At 40.3% G+C, this 22,896-nt stretch overlaps 1 protein-coding gene across 1 annotated transcript; it reads left to right on the top strand.

Moving 5' to 3' along the window:
- Window positions 1-620: 620 nt before the first annotated feature.
- Window positions 621-22,862, top strand: REC114 (REC114 meiotic recombination protein). Its single transcript, XM_076348679.1, has 6 exons — window positions 621-794; window positions 1,311-1,400; window positions 15,301-15,384; window positions 17,699-17,911; window positions 19,769-19,831; window positions 22,701-22,862. The coding sequence occupies exons 1-6, from the start codon at window positions 621-623 to the stop codon at window positions 22,860-22,862; spliced, it is 786 nt and encodes a 261-aa protein (XP_076204794.1).
- Window positions 22,863-22,896: the final 34 nt, after the last annotated feature.

Here is a 22,896-nt window from a genome sequence, read left to right as displayed (position 1 = left end):
ATCAAGAACTGAAAAGGCAATTTAGAATTTAGGACAACTTTTCTACAGGGACTTGGACGTATTTCACCTGAGGAAGGAGGCATGCTGACATCGCGGCCGGCTTCCACAGGCGTTCCTCTGAACGCAGTAACGGACCGCGGGCGGCTACACCGCCGCCTCCTTCGCACTGCGCAGCCCCGAGCGCACTCCCTCAGCCCCCACAAAATGGCGGACGCGCGTGCCCCGGGGTCCGCGCTTCTCTCCCTCGGCGCCGTCGGGCAGTCCCGCCACATCCGTACACCCGGAGGCTGTTGGGAGAGGGGGGAGGCAGTAGCCACGCTCCCCTCAGAGAAGTAACACCCTCGAAAGCAAACGGCACGGCACGGCACGGAGCACCGCTGAGGAGTGCGGAGCGACAGCACCGTGGCTCACGCGACCGACCGCTAGAGAACGAGGGGCGCGAGCCCGAGCGCGCTACCTCATTGGCTCTCGTTTCTCTGTCGCCCGCTGATTGGTGAACAAGTCCCCCCACGCGCTCTCTCTTCCCTCCTATTGGCTCCTGCTTCCCGCTCAACTCCTGTTTGCGAGCCGCCGGCGCGAAGCTCCTCGCTGTTGCGCACCGCGTTCCCCTCAGTGCAGAGATGGCGGTGGCGGGCGGGAGCCGCAGCTCCGAGCCGGGGCAGGCCTCTGCGCCGGGCGGCGCCGGCGACACCTCCCTCCTCAGCAGCGCCACAACGTGGCCCTTGAAGCGCTACGGCCGCTTCCTACCCCCGACGGACGGCGACGATGAAGGGCAAAACACCTCCTCTTGGAAGGTGGCGGGGCGCGGCGAGGCTGGGGTGGGGGCTGGCTGCTTGGTTTTGCTGTAACTGGCTCCAGTGGGGTCTAGGAGGCCGCTGTGTACAAAGCAGTATGCCTTTGCAGGTATCTTTTTGCAACTCCAGAACTAATGCAGGAATCGGGAGAGATTTTGCCTCATGAGTTATTAATGTAAACACATCGATGATATGATAGTTAGCGGCCCACTTTTTTTTTTTTTTTTTATTCCTATCTTCAGCAATGACCTGTGGTATGAAAAACTATAAATCAAGTTGGAAGAGTCCAGATGGCGATTTAAAGTAGTTAAATCTGTATATGGAGTTGTAATTAGTAAAAAATTCTTAAATGTGCCTCCTGTCTGTGGGAGCAGAGGGCAAGTTGCATTATTGAGAGGGAAATTATACACCTGACTTCAAGCATCAAGCTTTGAAACCTTTTATTTTCACTAGAAATGGAAAATGTAGATTCTGTGCTTACAGGGCTAGATTTTTATTTTGTCTATCTTTTTAAAGGTTTTTGAATCAAATGAAGAATCAGGCTATCTTATCCTTACCATTGTTGTATCTGGCCATTTCTTTATTTCCCAAGGGCGAACAGTACTGGTAAGTTTCTCATGTATAAAGAACACTTCTCCATTCATGTTAGCATCAGCATTAACTTCGTTTCCCTTCTCAGCTTCATGTTCTCTCCCACTGAAAGGAAACCACCAATTTTATTTTGCTCATGGAAATTGTCATGTGCTGCTTTCTCTCTACATTTATCAGAATAATACTAAATGCATTATTTCATACTGAGGAACAGTGTTTCTTCTGTGGTTCTAAAAATCTAGATTAAGATGTAAAACTAAATGCTGCTGCTGCTGAAAGATATGTGGGGTTTTTTATGATTCTTCTGCCTAAGAAAACAGAGAAAATACACTGTTAAGAAATAGATAAAAATATAACTATAATTTCCTATAAGATTTGCTGTATGATCCAGCCAGTTTCTTGCCAATGACCTGTTAGTATTTTGATTTTGATAATTTGGTTTATCAAAGGGTATTTTTTTCTATGTTGGGTAATGTGATCTAACATACAACTTACATTCATGGAGACAAAATAACAACTTCAAAGTTGTGTCAGCTGATTTTCCTGTAGCCTGTACTTAAGCATGACCAGCTACTAAACTGTAAAGATTTCACAGTGACACCAAAGAGGTTAACAGAAACTCTCCATCTAGAAGCAGTTGGTTTGATACTCATGACAGAGAAGGCCTGTGCTGGCAAGTGGAATGAAATCAAGTGTGTTCAGTGCACATCGCTGGTACTCAGTCATGATATCAAGTAGGAACTGGCTGATAAATATATTAGAAAGCTATTACAAGCCACTGGAAGATGCTGTAGTATTAAGATAATAAAGACTATTTTTTTTTTAATACAGAATATATAAGAGAGTATGTTGTAGCTTTAAATATGTATGAGCTTATAAATTAGTTTTTGCTGTACCTCTTAAAAGGTCTTAAACTTACAGAAATACCTTGTAAGTACAGGGGGAGAACCAAGGATGTCCTTGATTTTTTTTTTTTTTTTTTTTTTTTTTTTTGGCCTGTGAGTCTGTTAAGAGTATTGAATAGGTAATGAATGAGCTAACAGAGAGCTGTCAGCTGTCAGTCTGGATACCCCTCATACAAGACATGGTATTTGGCTCACGTATTTAGTAAGGAGAAGTTGAATGTTCTTGGACAAGGTAAAAATGGAAGATGGAAAGTATTTCAGCAGTTGTGTTGAATAAGAAAAAGGGATGGAGTAATTGAAAGTCTAGGTAGTTAAAAGAAACGCAACTGAAATGAGACTTGCTGCCATCTCTTGTCAAATTCTGCTTGGAATGAATCAGTGCAGAATGCACCTCGCTGGGACTGGTCCTGTTTTCAGTATCCCAATCAGACAGCTGTCACTGTTTAGTAACTAGTAGACTTACATTACTGTGTAGAATGTCCTTGAAATAACCAAATAAAGGCTAACTGAAAGTAAGTTTTAATAACTCACTAAAGAGCAAAAAAGTCACAGACAAAGCTGTAGCCCTTCAAAGACTGGGTCTGGCAAAGACTGAATCTGGCAAGTAACAACGGGCAGATAAGTTTGCTGTCGTAAGGGATGAGTGCGGGAAGTATAAGAAAAGCTTTATAAAGACTTGGCTGAGAAAAGCACTTTCTTGCAGCTCTTGGGTTTAGTGGCTAAGTGAAGCTTTCAGGCAGCTGCCTTGCTTGAAATGCCAGATGAGGCATTTCTGAGATCTATCGGGTCTGTTTCAGCTTCTAAGAGACACTAAGATATTGCAGTAACAATCACAGCCTAAGAATAGGGCCGAATAGAGGTGGAACAGACATGCTTGGTAAATGTGACCGAGATCTAATACTGAGAGTTTAAAAGAAAAAAAATGTTGGTTTTTGTTTTTTTAAAACCCCCCACATTTATTTTGGCAATGCTTCTATACCAACCTTAAGGATGCCACCAACAACATTTTATTGTTAGAGAAAAGGTATACAAAACTGGTGTCGTATGCATTTTAAAACCTGACTGTCAATTCCTTTGGGTGCACTTCTTTGAGCACGTGTAATTAGGATCCTGCTGCAGGTGTGTTCTGTGCATACAAAACTAAACTAGCGTGAAGTGCACTGGTACAACATGCCCTATGCCTATGTGTATTTATCAGAGATTGGAGCAGTTGCAGTCCTCCCACCGTTCCTCTTAAACATACTTGACTCACTGAAAAACCTAGCAAATACCCAATCTGCTAATTCTGAACATGGGCGGGCATCTTCAGAACTATGTTAGGTTTCCTGTTTACAAGGGATTTGGTCCAGCACATCTGGCTTAGCTTTACTGCTTAGGCCTGTTCCTTAAGCACGTGCCCCCCCTGAAATGCGTCGCTTTTCCCAACACTGTGCAAGACTGATAGGCAGTGATAAAATTATTCTTCCTGGGACAATCCCAATCTACAGGTATCCCTTCAGGCTTTGAAGAACAGTCTGTGGAATTTCTTTAGTAAAGCAGCCGGTATCATCAAACAGAAAGGTGATGCACAGGGATTGTGCTGAAGAAGACAGCACAGGCAGTGATACTGTTGGCCAGTAGCTGATAACAGCATTGATATCAAAGTAAGCATGACCTTTACTGGATCTCTGAATGGTTTTCTTCAATTAGCAGACAGGGACACTAGAAACTCCGTATCATTGTCCAAGGACAGTTTACACCACGGTCTTTGGACAGAAGTCTTCTAAGGCCTGTTGACAACAGGATCTGGACAGCAGGAGCAGCTTATAATGCAGTAGACTCAAAGCTAGCCAGAACTGCACAGGCCACTGGTGAAATTTTGCCAACTCCTTATGGAGATGCAATATAACAAAAAAGTTGCAGTACTGTGCAGTCTTTGTTATTGCTGTAGAAATAATCAGACTGTAGAAATGGTTAATCTCACTGGTTCTGTCTCCCTCTAGTCTCCAGCTCTCAGGAGTTGTCAGAAACCTGTCACAATATTTAATCAGGCTTTGCATGACTAAGTACATATAGTTCTTTTGAATCTGTCACAGACCGAATCCTCTCACTGGGGGTATATTATAATGGACATTTTGTCACAGAAGATAATGTGAAAGTTTGCTCCGGAGGGAATGTGTCAAGTTTGATAGAATGCTGCAATTGTTGGAATGATTCAGCTCATGTTTTCACTGTGTACGTTCATTTCTGCTTGCGGGCCTGCACTGCTGAGTATTTCCTTTTTATTGCTAAGGTCTTCTCCAACATGTAGGTGCTGCCTTACTCACTTGCATTGAAATTCCCTCTGAGGTACTTGCAGACTGTTTCTTGCTGTGTAGTAACTGCATCCTTTAAGTTGTTGATGCCTAGTCTTTTGATCCATCTTCTAATCCCTACTCTTCAGATCTTTTGATGTACTACAGGCTCCTGGTTTTGAGGGAACTGGATAACAATTATCTTAGCTTTGTACCTTGTACCTCTGTGTAGGCACACAGTGAGGCACAGGATCTGTGTCACAGGGACACCATTTCCTTCTCAACTTGAATAACTATTGTATTTTTTTAAAACTTCTGTGGATGAATAATAAAGGGATTTTTTCCCCTCTAACAGTAATCCAAGAATGAACTGAACTGCTAACTAAATCCAAGAATTCATTCAGTGGTGAATGTTCCTAACTTTTTTTTTTTGACTGCGGCAGTAATGATAGAGCAGGAACCCTTGCTCCATCCCAACAATTTTAACATGATCATCCTAGGTAATAGTTTAAAAAAAAAAAGTTTTCATCCAGCATCTGTAACAAAGAAAACTTATTAATGGGATGCTTTTAAAATGGGTAATATGGTAGTATGATATATTCTTATCTCTTCTGGTTTAAAATTGGGATAGAATGTAGTAAAATCAGTGCATTAATAGATGAAAACTATCTTGGTTTGTACCTTCTATTTTCTTTAGGAAGGCAAAAGTTAGAGTGCATCTGTTCTTTAGTGGTGTGTACATTTTACAAAAGCCAAAATGAACCTTTTTAGCTGCCAGCAAGCTCTGTGTTATGCTGATAATACTGTGGATGGATGCTTTTTAAAAAGTCCAGCAAAAAATCAAAGTCACATACTGAGAAGTGTGAACTTGCAGACTTCGGCTGTTTTGGATTTCACATAGAACTTTTCTTTGTTCATTCTTCTGCAGCGAACAGTGATGTTAACTGAACTAATGCTTGCCTGAGCTTGGTGCTGATCAGCTTCATAGTTAGTTTTCCGCTAAACTAATCTCGGTTGGCCAAAATGCTAGTGATGGCTCCCAATATTTGCTCTCTTAGTGAGCATGGGCCCTGCAAATACCTTTTTTTGGATGAAGGCATATTTTGTTGTGTTGCTTAGTGATTCTTTCATCAACCTTTTTTCACGTCAAGTGATTATTTATGAAATACTAAAATACATAAACTATTTTCTGTAACATACTCTCCTGTCAGTGTGAAAACAAGAGGAGATAGCTTTTGTGTAAATTATTTACTTAGTGAATCCTCCTCTTTGGTGTCTACCTTTCATCTACATACAACTTTCACTACAACTCCATTTGCACAAAATTGAGGTTGTATAGAAATCTTTATTTCATTGATGGTTGGATTAACATGATCCATTCTAGGAAGAATATTCAAGTGTTCCTGACTTGATATGAAAACATTTTCTCTATAATGGATGTATTTATGTATTCTCTTAGTCCTTTTTTTTTTCTTAAAGGATTGTTAAGAAAACTTTTCTTTTTCTTAAAGAATTCTAGCTATTTAGAGCCAAGTGAGACTATGACTATGATCCATTTGTAAGAAGAACATTTATAAAATGGTAATAAAATATTCACATATCCTAACAAGTGATTTTTTGTTTCTTAATACATATGGTAGACTACAGAATCAATTTCATGAGCAATAAAATAGTAGAATATTTAATGAATTCCCTTCTAGCAGTCTTTTCACTAATGGAAGTTGAAATACTATTTTCTTGCCAAAAAGAATGCTACAATGTATGCACTGAGTCTCAGCATTCCTAAACCAGGCAGATTAGTAAATACTTCACGCTGCGTACACTGCTGTGTGGTAAGGTGCCATAGGTTTGAAACAATTGATTACAGTATTTGAGAATGCTCCAGAACCGGTCATTAAAGTACTTCCATGCTACTATAACAGATAATTGTGGACATGTTCAGTGTTTCCATCAGTTGCTCAAAGAAAACAAGTTATTTATTTTAATGGGTAAACTTTTGGGGAATAGGTACGCGTTCAAGATCACTTAAAACGTTTTTTTAATGACACTGCCAGAGACATACTTGAAACTATCTTAACAAGGAAACAACTGCTTTCCTTTTAAAATACAATCTACTTCTTGTGATCAGCCAAGTCGAATGGAGGGTAAATGGAACTTCAGAGCGTAGAACATAAAAATCCTTAATGTGTAATGCAAATCAAAGGGTGTTTTGGTTTGTTTGTTTTAAACAAAGTTCTTCCTTTGGAATTAAATTACATAACATATGTTTAGGACCTGTTTTTGCTGCAAGTGTTGCCTAACAGACTGCATATTTTACGGTAGAAAAATCTCATTCTTGCATACTGTAGATAATGGAATTTTAACAGGAATATCTCAACAGCATCTCTGTCAATTTCTGGCCATACTCTCAAGATACATCATGTTCTGTTTACAACAACTCTTAATTCCTTTCCCTCCTTTGAATCAGCACATCATGAAAATTATGTTTTGGTGTTTTATTCAATGCAATTAATTCTGGTGCTACAATTCTTAATATCCTACAAATTAAACAAATTGAAATTGTGAAGAGGACTTATTTAATAGGATAAAATTAATCCAGAATAATTGATTTGTGACCTGATCTTTTAAAGTGTAGACTAAATGTCCTTAGTGCCCTCCTGGTCCCCTCGTGACTTCTAATATGCTAACAGTGCTTAGGATACAGTAGATTCTAACCTCATTAATTAGGCAAGCATTCAGCAGATGTTCTGATGTTCTTGATGCTCCCTTTGCAGTGCCTGAAACTTATGCACCAAATTTTTGAGATGATATTCACAACAGTGCCTTGGGTAGACGAAGGTCCCTGTGCAATAAATGAGGACATTTGATGGAAACCTAGGGAAGTGAGAAGGTTGCTAATGCTGCTTAGTGGTAGTACATTGCAAAGCTAGAGGAAGGTTGGCTTTTTATTAAACGTCCTATGATTGCTGTTTGAAAGAGTAGAAGGAATCTTAGTTTTATGGACTTATTCACTGCCACAATCATAGTTCAAAGATTTCAATTTTAGTTTGTTTATTTCAACATGTGTTGTTGACATGATTGTTTTGGACAAGCTGAATACCTTTCTGCATTAGCTTCCCCATTTATGTTTGATATAATGATACATTCCTGTTGTATAATGATTATGTACTGGTGATTGGCAGCAGTAAAGAGTTCAAAGGGGTTTTGATCTTTACTTTTCTCTTGCCTCAATTCTTCTAAACCCAACTATTAGAATAGTTTTTAAAGAGTAGTGATGTCTATTAATGGAATGTATTTACCCTGAAGTTAGAGTTTAAGGTATGGTATTGATCTAGGGAAATACATCTTTTGTATCAGGAATTAAAGAAGAAATTGCTTAACTTGACTTATTAATGAGTTGCCCTGAAGAGCTTTAGCCAGCTAAACCCATGAGCATCCGGTTCACCTCTCTAGGTCCCTCGTCAAGTGTCACTGTTCTAAAGTGTAGTTTAGGAGAAAAAACAACCCTTCAGGTTCTCACTATGAAATGTTAAGGTTTGTCCTGAGTTAGGGGCTTACCTTTGCTATTCACTCCTTCAAGGGGGCTGTAGTTTGAACCCATCTGGGGGAACTCTTTCTAGAAAGCTGACACCTGGCAGCACGTGCTCCTTTGCACTTCGGCAAAAGACATTCATCAGTTGCTGAATCCCCTGGGCATGGTTGTCTCGAGGGGGGCTGCGGTGTCCTGTATTTGCTCTTCATTTTGCTTTCCTGCCTCTGTAGAGACAGAGCACTCTGTTTAATGAGTTCAACCCTGATGTGTTCTTTTCCACAGTCAAACAAGCTTAATAGCAAGATTTAAGATCCGGCTTCTAAGAGATTGGGGGTAAAAAAAACTTGCATGCAAAAAGATAATGCAGAGCTTAACATCCTTTTATGCCTTATTCCAGTTAGCTTGCTGTCTGTCTGCCTTGGGGTTTTTTTGCCTTTCACCTCTTTCCACTTCCTATTCTGTATTCTGCAGATCTGTTTGAGACGGCTAATGCTTACACTAAGATCTAAGTTACATACAGCACATGGTTTCTGCTGTGCTTTTATCTTCCCAACGATGCTATACACATTTGGATACTGATGTGTAGCTTGGAAATTTTTGCAGGGACAACTTTCTGCTTCCCCCATGCTACAAGTTATTATGTTTGGGGGTTTTTTTTTTTTTGGTCACGCTGACACTCCTACTCTCGACTCGGTTTTCAAGACAGCTATTTTATACCGCAGGAATAAAAACTAATGTATTTGGCCTTACTCAGATGTTGAAGAAAGATACAAGTAAGGAAAATTTCTACTTCTAGGTGTGTTACAAGGTAATAATGAAGATTTGATTGGAATTATGTTCAAAGTTTAATTTTCACAACTTCTACCTTTAAGCTGAAATTACATTTTTATTCTACAGTCCTTAATGAAAGGAAGACTTCAATTTTTTTATAGAATAAGCAGTTTTCTAATTTAAAAAGTGTAAAATGGCAACTCACATTCTCTTTTGGGAAGGCAACGAGTTAAAAATCAGTATTTTTCAGATATATGCAAGCATTTGCTTTATAATCTATATGTCAAGTTTCAAGTAAACACTTGTGAACAACATGTTTTCCAATCTTACTTATTTTTCTGAAAGCATCTCAGTTTTGCCTCTATTGTTCAGTATAATACTTGAACATAATTTACAAGCTTTTGCAGACTGTCCGTTGTCACATCCTTATTTTTACTGTCTCTTGAGATTATGCTTAATAACAGTCTTCTCAACTACAGTATCTCTATTCTGTTACAGACTTTTACTAGACGTATTGACCACATTGTGTAGGTACCTGGAAATAATACTACCATTCCTTTGTTTCCCAGTTAGTCACTTTTAAGAATAAACAAGATGTTCTTCAGCATAAATGTTAAGTAATGATAGTACCTAGAATATTAGAGGTCAAAAAAATGTTGGTATTTGTAACTTAACAAATCACACTTAAAATCTAGATAGTGAATATTATTTCTGAAAAGATTTCTCGCTGTACCTTACATCCTTAGCGTGGTGAGTAGACCCATGGAGTGGAGTTCTGGATAGGATGACACAGTACCTGGGCAGTGCCTCTCTCCATCTGGGGGAAATGGCAGGTTGTTGAAGCCACCCCTACTGGTTTTGTGCATTGTTGCACGAGCTTGCAGGTGGGGTGCTCAGAGCAGCAGAGCACCTTACCCTTCCCCGGAAAAGTGCTTTCCCAAATCTCTTCTTTTGCCCTGAAAAGGCATCATGAGGGGTACTGTGCTAGTTTTGCTCCCCAATTGTGCCTTGGAGAGACAAGGCACAGACAAGGCTACCAGCTTGCCTTGGGAAATGATTGGATTAAGGAACTTTCACAGGTGCCTCCCTGGAAACTGAGCATGGCCTTTGCAAGTAGAAGATTGCTCTGTTTTCTGGGGAATTGTGTACCACGGTGCTGCCCAGCCTGAATGAGAATGGTGCAAGCAGGATGTTGTCTGAGGCCTTTAGCTTTTCTCTTCTGCCATCTTGCTTCAGTTATCAGACAGGACCACTCTGGCAGCTATGCAGTGGGATATTAATTAGTACAATAAAATTCCTTTGATCTCATGCTGAACTCATCATTTCTTGCAAATGCACATTCACAGCCTGTGGGATACCCAGCAGACTCCTTAATCCATTACATTATACGATGCATACATTCATTCTGAACTGTGAACTCTGAGAACAAACTGTTTTATTTGCATTTTGTGAACCTATTGTAAGTGGCAGCCAAAACTGGAGAATGTATGTCTTTGTGTGTGGCATTCTGTGGTTTTTTTTTTTTTTGTCTTTTTTAATATTGGTTGTAATTTAAGGGCAGGGTATATAATGTTTGTGGCAAGAAGAAAGTTTTCCTTCCTAAGCTATTGTTTACACATAGTTCAGTTTCATTTGAAAACATCTGTCTCATGAATGCATAAATCCAAACTAAGTGATGTAAGCCAGCATAGCTGAACTGTTACATAAATAACATTTCTTAAATATATATTAATTTTTAGTTAAGATAGGGTTGCCTAAAGGCCTTGCAATCAAACATAAAACAGATAATTTGTTCCTGTGTTCATATGTTGCTTAGCACCACAGGGTTTCTGGATGATACAATAATAAAAATATTCATAAATACTATCCAATACCTTCCAACATAGATCATAGGCCTCATTATCCAGCAGCTTTTTGAACGCTGAAATGTAAAATCAGAACAAAAGTATTTCCCAATTAATGACGGACTAGATGTCTGTAAGGCTAGACAGGCATTATTGGCTCCTCCGCCTCACGTAAGGTGTGGTCACGCCTTGCCTGCTTCCAGAATGTTTGGGAAATGTCTTGCTTTGTTTTCTGCTTCAGCTTAATTCTTCTCAGGGTCCTCCCTCTGAGAGACTTAGATTTTTGTCGGAGATGTACGAAACTGTTTTCCTTTAATACAGTATTCTTACAATTATGATCCTGGAGGATGATGTAAGGAGTATATGCATGATTGAAGGTTAATGATCCAACTTAGAAAAGTGCTGCCATTTATATCTTCACATTGTAAACATTTGAGGTCTTATGTTCCTGCCCAGTTCTAAGTTGCCTTTTTGTCTATATTCCTGATTAATCTTATACTGCCATCTGCCTTTGCTCATGCCCAATACTGCTCAGCAATACCCAGCTCTGAATGCAAAGCAGGTATGGATGGTGCCTGCTCAAGGGGAACAGTGACCACAGCTGCTTTATTCTCTGTATTTCTGTCGGTGTGGTGGCAGCAGTTTGGAGGGAACTACTATTTTTCTCTTTTTACCCCATGCCTAGCTCCTGGATGTTGGCAGAGATCCTCTCGACTTCGAGCGATGGAACAAGGGACAGATATACTGTGGTCTTCCTTGTTGCTCAGAATTCACTTACCTAACTTTATATGCAGATTCATAACTATTTCATTGTTGACAAGAGAGAATTGTCATTGTTAAGAATCATCTTATTTTGTCTTAATTCAGGCAGCCTCAAATTAAACCTCTGCTGAGTTAACATGGAAAAGCCACGAGGAACGGAATAGACCTTCTTAACATAGTGCAAAATAGGGCTTATTTGCTGCTTAGAACTGAGGAAAATCTAGAGGATCCTGACTCTAATGACAATTACTGATGTAAAGAATTTAACGATGGAGTTCAGTCTGAGTAGTTCTGCAGACCTGAGTTTGTCTAAAACATTCCCTCTCCTTTTCAGGTAGCTTGCTTGTGTCAAATCAGGTCTGTCGTATTGCTCAAGTACTGCACTGAGTTTTCCTGTTTGGTTTAGCTATTCTTAGTTACTTGTTTCTGCTTGGCAATGTACAGCCAACCAAAGGTGCAAAAGGAAAGGAAATACCTTTTGCTTTGTTCTTCAGTTAATTAAACTTGAAGTAAATTAAATTTCAGTTAATTAAATTTTTGGTATGGAGTTGAATAATTAGGAGTATATAAATAAAAATTCCAAATGCTGGTTTTTTTCCAGCATTCTTTACCTCAGAAACAGGACACACAAAAGGATGACAACCTGGGAAGCATCAATAAAATAGTTGGTAGGAAAGTTAAACATTGGCTGCCTTTTATGATTTCTTTGAAAACAGTTGTTATTTTAAGGAGACAACATCTGTTCTACCTATGTCTTACAGTGAGAGGAAAAACACTATAAAAATAGACTTAATATGGGAACAGCTATATTTAAATAGACACAGTTGGTGCATATCAAAAACAGTAACTATTTGAAACAAAGAGAATAAGCGTAAGTGGCCACAAGGTAAAGTGGCAGAGTGAAAGAAGGGGATATTAGAATTGCTTCACTAACAGCATTTTGGTGCTTGGTAGTGGAATCGGAGGAAGACCAAGTGGCAATGGAGAAATTCCCTATGGCAGGAAGCACTAAGCATGGAAGTATGAGCAGCCGTCATACTCCAACACAATTTCCTAGGCTGGTTGGTTGTCCAGGACTCAGCCTGGCTGCTTAGCCCGAGTGAGCACTTCTGAATTGGCCCACGTGTCTTGAGAAGGTATGGATAATCCCCTCAATATAAGTAAGTTAAAAGATGTTCAGCATTTACAGCTTTAAATGAGAGAAATAAGTCCTTGTGCTGAGATGAAATTCACCCTATGTTAGTTTGTGTTTATTTCACAGAAATAAATATAAACGCACTTGGTCTACTGCATTCCAAACAGATTTACTTTCAGATTATTTGTATAAACATCAAGAATATACCCTTTCTGAAAGGACAGTTTAAAGGTGTTTGTTTTTTTTTTCTTTATATATTCCAGGTCTACATATCCTGACTTTCTCTCTGTTCTGACTTGAGTGCCTATCCCCTGCCCCACTCAAACTCTTTTGCACTGTGTATGTTTTCTGCAGCCAGTTGTTTCCCTTCTTGAACGGACTGCAGGCTGTACCTTACTCCTCTAACTTCAGTTCTGGTTTCCTTGCTTGCTTCCTTAGTAGATCCCTTCTAGCAACTATGGCAGCACGAGCACAGCACGAGCCGATAAACATTATAGATGGATGTCACTCCACGTCTCCTCTAACGTACTTCTCACATGCAGAAAACAAATCTGAATTTTTGTATTTTGTACAGCCATGTACTAAGACCTCTTTGCAATGCACATGCACAATTAATGCTGATTTTTCCTGTGACAGATGCTGCTCTCTATTTCCATGATGCTGGCATGACTGAAATTCTTGACTTTTGACATAACTTTCTGCTGTGCACAATCACTAGCTAAACTTGCTGATGCTTTTCCATTTTCAGCATTAAACAGTATCTTGGGGCCAAACTCTGCACAGCTATGAATGTCCTTAGCCAAATTTCAAAGTAATATATTCTGCAGTGCAATTGAAAATATGACATGTGAAATGCTACTGATTATTCTAGAAATGTTCTAACAGTGCTGCGCTCTTTTCTTAGCCTAATAATCTCATTTCATTCCTCAGGCATTCTGCTCAGTATCTTTTCCCTGCCCCCCGCCATCCCAAGTATCGGTATACCAAGCTCTCATTAGGCAGGTCTATCAAAAGAGGCTAAAACTGCACCCCCCCAAAGCCAGGGGTGCTAAAATACCAGGTGTACAGAGGAGTAAGGGTATTTCACAGGCTTCCTTTACTGTGTCAGGCATAAATTCAGACTACATGACAAACTGACCTTCTTCAGAGACTTCCTACTATTTGACATCAGAAAGGATTTTGTCTGTATGTGGAAGGAGGGTGCCCTCAGGGTGCTGGACACAGCCTCCTGCTCCACTGCTTCAGCAGTCTAATTGCATCATGTAGTATGGCCGGAGAACACCGACTTACCAGATAAGATGCTCTTTTTTCTCATTTGCAGTTTGTCCCTCTTAGGATCCAGATTCCCTTACTAATTCCTCTAAGAGTAGAGGATAGCTTGGTACTTCCCATCGGTCACAAAGTGAGGTCTTCCTATTCTTTTGACCTTGAGGCCTTTCACACCTTAGCAAGTCCTACCCTGGAGGCATTTTGAGTGCACTCTGCAAACATACATGCTGCAAGTGACTGGCCCATCTTACCTGCTGTCAGCACCTGTTTTTACAGTACAGAGGGAAATTCTTTTCTCCCTCTGACCCCAAATCTTTTGGGAATGACACTTGCATGCCATCTTACATTCTTGAGTCTATCATAGCAGGTGTCTGATCAGCTGTGTGTCTTGTGATCCAGTTTGCCTTTGGTTCAACAATTCAATGCTTGCTAGACATTCCTCTCGTAAAAGTTCAGTTAAAAATCTACATGCAATTGCTGCATGAGACTATAAAGCCAGTGCCAGCACATTAAAAGAGCAGTATCTTACTGAGGTGACTTCTTATACCCAAATAGAATGGCAGATGGTTTCCCAGCCTGGACCTGCGTAAGATAGATGGTAACTCTGGCAAAAACACACTGCTGTTGGTCCAGGATGGACATGACTTGCGGTTCTTGACCCTTAGGACACCTATGAAAAGCAGCCTGTGTGAAAATTCATGGTCATTAAAAGTGTTATGAGTTCAGATATAACAGGTAGGTAACTCCCTCCCTTACCCTTACATTTGTTTGGTTGTTCCCCCCCTCCCCCAACTTTGGTAACTAATGACTATGTGGAGTATCTTGGGAGACACAGTCCATTGCCTTGCAATTTTTATATGACGTTTTCAGCTTCCTGGGGGTATTTTTACAGAATGCTGAGCAGTCTGTCTTGTTTGAAGAGACTGACAGTTAGTGCAACTGGAGTATAAAACCATCTTTATCAAGTTATCAAATCTGCTTCTTGTTTACCTGAATTCCATGTGGAGAAAATGCCTCTCTGGGCCTTAGATAAACCAACTGCTATCCCATTCTTCAGGTTTGCCTGCCCTCTGCTGCCCTCTCGGGCAACTTCATGGGATGCAGAAGAATTTAAAGCTCTCTGTTGCAGCTGTTTTATTATGCATTTCATGGACACTTTCCTAACATGCACAAATATAAATGTAAAATACATGTGGAAATTAGAATGTACCTTGACATAGCATTGTTACTGGAGCTACAGATTCAGATTTAATTCCTGGTGTGGTAAAAATTACATATTGGCAACTGTTTGACAGATACAGAAGTTGCGCGTATGCAGGTGACTAATCTTCATTAGAGATTAAATTCCGTCACATAACTTAAGTGTGTACTTCTGAGCATTGCATGTTTGCTGTGCCAGTAGCTTGTGTTCTGCTTTATTTCAGGAAGGCTTTTCATTAATTGATTCCCACAACTGGTTGAAGATAGTAAGAAGAGCAGACTGCCTGCTGCTTCGTGCACAGTCAAAGGTAGGTTGCGTTGCTTTTAATATTTCTAGTAGCTAGCACAGTTCTGTATAAGATTTCTTAATACTGGGTAAATTAAACCAGAAGTTCTGAGATACTGTAAATTGCCTATATAAATAAAAAGATTTTTTTTTTTTACTCTAGATATTAAAACAACAATGGATTGAATCATCTTAATGTCTTTTGTAACTGCTAATATTCAGGTCTTTTAGACTGCTTTCTGAGAGTTAAGCTACTAAAACAGCTAGACCAGTATTTATTTTAGATTAACAATTAAAAGGATGAAGCGATTCTCTTGTACAGAAGCATGCTACCTATGAGTCCTACTTCACTTTGGCAAACGAACTAACAAACCATTATTTAGCCATTTTGTGGCCCCTGACACCTGGCACAGTAGTGGCAGGCTGGCAACTCAGGCATTTGGTATTCAAGGCAATGAAAGGGACCTAGGTTTCTGGTCTTCCCCTCAGATCTCATGGAAAGTAGTTGGTTAGCCTTTAAATAATTAAACAGCACTTGCTTCTTACCAACTTACGTATAAATCTTGGTTTTCTTGGTTCTTAGATGAACTCTGAGAAGTTTCTTATTCATCTACACTGAGCACTCACCAGCTTTTTCAGAAACAAAGCCTGTTTCGAAATGAGGAGAGCTCTTCCTTCTCCCCTGATAGTTTCTAGGCTTTATTGTTTCAGGAGAAACAGCTGCCTCTAGTTTAACTCTCTCTACTTGACAAGAGAATTCATCTCTAAGTTAGAAACAGGAATTCTGGAAAAAGATCATGAGCCCCCTGTTCAGTAGCTGCTAGAGATCAGTTTTAACATTTTGCCCCGTTCACAGAACTATTAAGGCATAAAAACATCTCAAGTATTCTGAGATGTTCTGGCATTCTCCCCTGACAGGAGTTCTGGTACAGACTGGGCTGTTGTAATTGCAGATAATAGCAATATCCAGAATAGCTGAAAACTGTAAAAAAGGCCGTTTAGTTGTATTTCGATCTTCTGTCTGATCTCTTTTATGAAAGACGCATAAGTATTTCTTTATAGGATGTTCAAACAATATCGTTTGCAGAGGGGAGAATGCCTTGCTAATTGCAAGATAAAAGCAGATGTGAGGCATAATAAACATTGCTTAAATATAAGGACTCATCTTGTTTCAGAATAAGCCTAGTCTAATTGTGGCACTAGGAACTGCATAAATAAGTATCTTAAACTGTTTTAAATTCATGGGTTATGCTGGCCTGAAACCAAAACACCTTTGCGCTCTGATTTTTGTCAGATTCTTATAAAACATGGAGTATCACTGAAGATGACTATCGAGCTGTTGCAGTAATTAGTTCTGATGAATCAGTAGATCATCGGTTTCCTTTACAGTTAATAGAACCAGTTCCCCAGCACAATGTTAAGGGATTCTGCTGCATCTCACAAGAAACAAAATCAACATTACAATCACTTTGAGGCTTGAACAGACCTCTGAGGGACAGTTCAGGAAAGGAGAAATATGAACATAGTCTTAAATGAATTTGGTGCATCTAAATGTTTACTTACCATAAATTCACATGACTTAAACTGGATTTAGTGGCACTGCAGTGGTCCTATCATACAGCTTCTCTACTTTATATCCTAAATTGTAGCTGAAGTGATTCCTTAAATGCTGTCAGTGTATATAGCTTCCGTGCTAATCTTCAAAAATATTTCAAAAAAATTCAGGAAACCAGCCACACCGTGTAAGGGCGTTACAGCAGCATTCAGTTGGCGTGCCCAACTGAATTTGTATGTTCAGCTACGCACAGGCACACCGGGTAGGTAGGGAAGGCTGGGTTTGATGCAGAGAGTAACGTAAATCCTAAATGGAACATACGGTTCCCAGAACTTTTAGTTTAGATTCCAAAGTTAACTTCTGCTTAGTCATTTCACTTTTTGTCACAAATAACTGCTCAGAGTTGGCATATCCTCATAGAATACTACTTGCAGCAACAATAAGAACTTAATTTCCCTGCTATACTTGTAAAAACTCTGTCGTCGTGGCAAGGTTTCTTCACTTGGCTGGACCTTTACTTAGTTGACAAGTGGCCCTGCTCACTTACCATTTTCTTGTTTTTTTTAAACTGATTTTCAAACTGGGAATCATAGACTTCTGGTTTAGCTGCTGGGATAAATGAAGATACAGCAGGGAAAACTTGTTTGTATGTATTTAAGTTGGTGCAGTGATCCAACAATTTATCGCCTTTTTCCCAACTATAACAAATAGGAATTTAATTAAATCAAAATAGTTTGAGGGGGTTCACAGTTAATTTAATTCCCCTTTGGTTTTTGAGCAGAACGAATGCCGCATGTTTCGTGTTCAGTTTGGTGGAGATTCAAAGGAACAGATGCTGGAACACTGCTGCAATTGCGTTCAGAAACTTGCAGAGTACCTCCCAGTTCAAGTAACTGATGAACGAAGCCAGCAGCTCTATCACAGTCTCGATCAGCTGGCTAATGGTGAAAATCAAGTGAAGGATACTGAACAAAATGCATCAGTACTACATACAGTAAGTACGCAAGAACATAAAGACAGAAAAATAATCAGCTATTAGTGTTAGATCTGTAAATGACAAATTTTACTTCTGAAGAGAGGTTTTTGCAAGTATGAGACCATCTATATGAAATACGATTTGGGAAACGCAAAATTCAGTTTACATGCAGGCAAACCTAGTTAGTGAACAGGGCTAGAGTTATTCAGGAAGTCAGCTGCTGAAGCTGGCGATCGTCTTCCTATTTTCTTAGTGTGCCTGGAAAAAAAGTTAACAGAACAGTGCTCAAACCCCTCAAGCTTATCGTAATATACCTCAGAGCAATCAGGTGCCTTTGTTTTGGCCTCCAGAAAGTCACTAATAACAGAGATTAATATACACATTTCCTGTTATCGTAGGAAGAATATTAGCAAGCATATGGTATGAGATTTATAGGTGGAAAAAGCTTTGCTCTGGGGTTTCAACTTCTCCTTAGCTAGGGACCCTGGAAACGAAGAGAACAATTTATGCAGGGCTCAGGCAAACATAGGAAGTTACTAACCAGTAAAAGAAATGGCAGCAAAGGCTACAGCCAAGCGTTATTTACCAATTCCCAGTCAGATGGTGGTACGGTTTGGTGGAAGACCTAGATGCTTTCTGCTGAGGTTAATAAACAAGAACAGGGGGCAGAGGATGAGAGCTGAATAGTTACCAAAAAACCACGTCTACAATTTCATTAGTGTGGTTTTCAGCTAAGACTGCTGGGAACCACCTGGCAGAATTTCAAATAAATTATACAGGGTAAGAAAAATGATCAGAGCCATTTAAGTAACCATGAATTGTGTTCTCCTTTTTGTATCTACCTACTCCTGTTTTGCAGCGTTAGTAATGGTAAATATAGCAATTGTATCAATTTGAGCTTAACCTGACACATTTAAAAGTGATTTCAGGTAGGAACAGAATCTTTCCCCTCTCCAAGACAAAGACGTAAGGTAATTTGAAAAGGCAAAGGCAGATAGTATTTCTGAGGGTGACTAATTCTTAAATATATGCTCTCTTGGGTATCCAGAGGATCGCATTTACCAGCTCTAAAAAGCATCCCTGCAACTAACTTGGCCAGGATAGCTCTGGGGTAGATGATAAAAATATCAGGACCAAGACTGAGCCCTGAAAAAGGAATGGCAAAGCTTTCAGCTACATCATTTTCATGATACAATCTAGGAAGGTCCTACTCTACTGGACAGCGGAATCATATTTGGTAGAGAAAGTGCGGGGAAAAAAATATATTGCTAATTTGACTCACACCATTTCCAGGAAGGCATATGGGAGACCTTCAACAGCTGATATTCAAGATTTATTGTTTGCTCTTTAAGCAGATTACCTACACTTTGGGCTCTGCTCATTTCCTGATAAGCTAAAGCAAAGAATGAAAGGTAAAGAATTTCATGGCAGAATGCTATTGAACACCAACAGACATACTATTGGTATTAATGATGCTCCTTCTCCAGAAGTTAAGACTGAAAACCTTGCTCAGAAAATAGAATTGACAACTTAAGCCATCTTTTCTGTGATGTGACCCGCGGGAAGGAAAAAAAGCATGCTCCTGGTGAGCATTCACACACAGCATTTTTTTTAAAGTAACTTTTAAACTACTTACTGGAAGTAATCTTAGTTTAGACATGACAGTTTAACTACAGGCCCATTATTTCATGTCTTTCATTTTTCAAGACTTGAGCAGATGTGCATTCAGGTTCCATAAAAAGATGCCTTTTTACTGCATAAGGTAGCTGAGCACATTCTCTTTCCGTTATCTCTAAAAATGGAACTACTTCCCTTCTTGCACATACTCACACTCTGCTTGGTAACAAGCCCTTATTTGCATTTGGTATTTTCTAGCCAGATGAGCCTCTACCAGATTCCTGCCTTGGAGAAAGAAGATCTGTAGCACAGCTAGCACAGGTAAAAAAAAATAAAATATTTAGATCCTGTAACTGAATTGCTTGGGTATGGAGAGAGCGCAAGCTCTCTCATGTGCTGTCAACATCTGGCTAATGTCTTCACCAACATCAGGATGCCATCATCTACACCAACAAAAACGCAGGATCTTGTGTAACGATCTGGAGCTAGGAAGTAAGCTGCCAACCCAGGTATTTCATGGTGTAATTACCCCATTTGTATAAGAACAAACCACCCCACCGAGAGCAGACAAATACCCAGAGGTCACATCCAAATAAATGGCTTCATCACTCCTTGACTCTGCAGAAATGACCTCTGCAGTCATAGCTTAAGTCTGAAAATACCAATCATCCTTGACCCACAACAAAAGATCCCATAATTCAATTGACAGCTTCACTGAGAAGTCCAGGGTAAAGCCATGCTTAAAAATAACTGGAAGTTAACTGTTGCTTGTTTACTGTGTGAATTTGGGACAGTACAGAATCAGATGATTGAGGAGAAAACTCTCTCCAGCCTCTGTTTTTGTGCAGTTGCTTCTATGGGTCTTCCTTACCCTTTTTCTGTATTGATAGGATGATCCAGTCACTGTTTCTTCACGTCAGTGGTTTAAGGGATGACAACTATGCTCCCTATTACAAATCTGTCCTCTCTTAAACCCAAAAAAGCCTTTTAAACACCTCTATTTTCAGAAAGCAGAGTTCCCTGTACGCTCATCTCAGTGTTACCCACCCTGTGGTTTCATTCCCAACAGTTTCGTTACTGGCTTGTACAATGCAGCAAGAGCGCATCAACAAGTGAGTGATCAAACAAGGCAGTTTACCTTTCGCAACTGTGTTTTTAATGACCAATCTCTCTTTAAGAGGCAATACTAGGAAGTGTAAATTAGCACCAACATTGTAAAGAACAACTTAGCTTCTAAAAACTGCTGTTCTGTGGTCCCTGTACAGGATGGGAACATGATACCTGCTTCCAACAAAGCTGTCTGCTAGCGAGGCCTGTATTTGCTGTACACATTCATCCATCTCTCGCTCAAATGACTAACTAACAAATTCCTCGGCACAAGAAGACTCCTTGCTGTAGTAGTTTCTTTCCTACATCTTCCTCTACTTTCCCCTCTTCTTAGTCAGCCTAACGCAACTGTGCTCAGCCCTGGGATCTCCCATGCCCTGGCCCACAGGCTTGCCATACAAAGTTTGATCACAGCTGAACTGCTTTTCCCCACTTGAACTTCAGAAACACACCCTTTCAGCTGGTGCTCTGGCACACTCTGGAGTTAAATTTCTCCATTTCCACCTCTTCAGGAAGCTAGCAGAAGCCCTGGTGTTAAGCATTTTCTTTCAGGTTTTTATTGTTTTTTGTTTGTGTTGTTTTTTTTTTTTTAAAGATATTCAGTCATCTTCAATTTGTGTTTAATGATATTTTTCTCCAGTCAAGACTATGGCACGACCCAGGAAAAGAGCAATACTGCAATGTAAACCAACAATAAGATTAGCAAAAATATTAAGGGTTGGGATCCCCCCCCCCAGTCAAACACAGCTATGCTCCAGCTGTCTGCGTGCCTGGTCCATCTGCCAGTTGTTTTGCACTGTTTCAGGTTCAAGCAGCAGTAGCTGGGGCCTGACTGAACTGAACAGCAGTTCTGCCTTTCCCAGGTGGATAGGCTTGGTTTAACTCGAGCCTCTCATATCAGCACATGAAAAAAAAAAAAAGCCAATCTAGGCATTTGAGGTTTTTTAAAGCCAGATACAGACTAACTAGCATTAGGCGTTCCCCCTGTAATAACGCCATTCACCTTGGATCGCCTCTGCACATCATACCTACCTCATCATGAAAGTAGCACTTGTGATTTTCTTTGCTCTCCCATGCGGAGTATCCAAAAAGCATCCATAACTGATGCTGCAGCTTTAATGACTTCAGCACAGACGGGTAAAGAAAGTTAAAAGCTGAGTGGGTGGCGAGGTCTATAGAACATTTGCAGCCCTAACGATGGAAAAATTTTGGTACACACACTCGGTCATTAACACACACTATGAATAACGTGGTTTACAACGAGCAGCAGCCCTGGCTGCAGTAGGGCCTTTGAACTGTGAAGTTGCTCTTTCTTTAACGTGGCTTACATCCAGCAGGGAAGCTGGCAGCCCGCCACAAGAAAGTTTTAGTCGAGCTGCTTCGGCTTGTCATCACAGGAACAGCAGCGCGGAAAGCGCTCAGGAGTTGCCCGATAACCTACCGGTCCGTTAGACTTGTGCATTTCTCCAGCACATCTAATGGATGAGCGCGGCATTGCCTATGGATGCTGGGAGGCGGTCAGGGCTTCCTCGCCCTCAGCGCATGATGTGCATCTTCCACATTCCACAATGCTAGTTTTACACTGAAGCGTGATGCGATGCACCTAGCTCGCCCACCGCCAAGGGAAAAAGCTGGGGGATGGCGTTAGAGAGGCATGAAAAGGGTGATTTAACTCTTTAAAAAAACCCATAGTTAAGAGCTTAGAACCACATACTTGGTTATCCGTACACAACTGCAGTGGCAGTACGTACGCCTCATGCAGGATCCTCTTCTCTTACCCAGAATGGATATTCCCGAGGAAGCCGTGCTACCCAGGAAGTTGGCATTTCTGATTTAAATAATTGCTAAGGAATTCAAAGTTGCATAAAAGCTATATTGGAATCGAAGCTAGGTATTGGAGAAAAGAGTACATACCGAAATCATGTCTGATTGAAAGTAGTCAAACAGCGTAACAACAAGGCAGATACATCGTTATTAAATACCGAAGGAAAACTTTGATGTAGCTGCATTGTTACAAAAACCGGACGTAAAAGGTAACGTTGCACGAGCTTAGCGCAACACCTTTGGGTTTTGACTTTCGCAGTCTGTGCTGAAACAGAAGTTTGAGCCCCCCCTTGGGTATCGGCATTCAGCGTGGCGCGCACAAGAGCTGGGGCCCTTCATTCGCTTATGTCTCATGGATCAGAATTTCCCAGCTTTTGTGGAAGATGTGGAGAAGGAATTGAAAAAACTCACGGAAAGTTGAGAAATACCAGCTCATTACCACTGGAATGCAGGCT

Source organism: Aptenodytes patagonicus, chromosome 10 (genome assembly GCF_965638725.1).
Source record: "Aptenodytes patagonicus chromosome 10, bAptPat1.pri.cur, whole genome shotgun sequence".
Taxonomy (NCBI): domain Eukaryota; kingdom Metazoa; phylum Chordata; class Aves; order Sphenisciformes; family Spheniscidae; genus Aptenodytes; species Aptenodytes patagonicus.
Note: the sequence above shows the minus strand (reverse complement) of the source record. Positions and strands in the feature narration are given on the sequence as shown.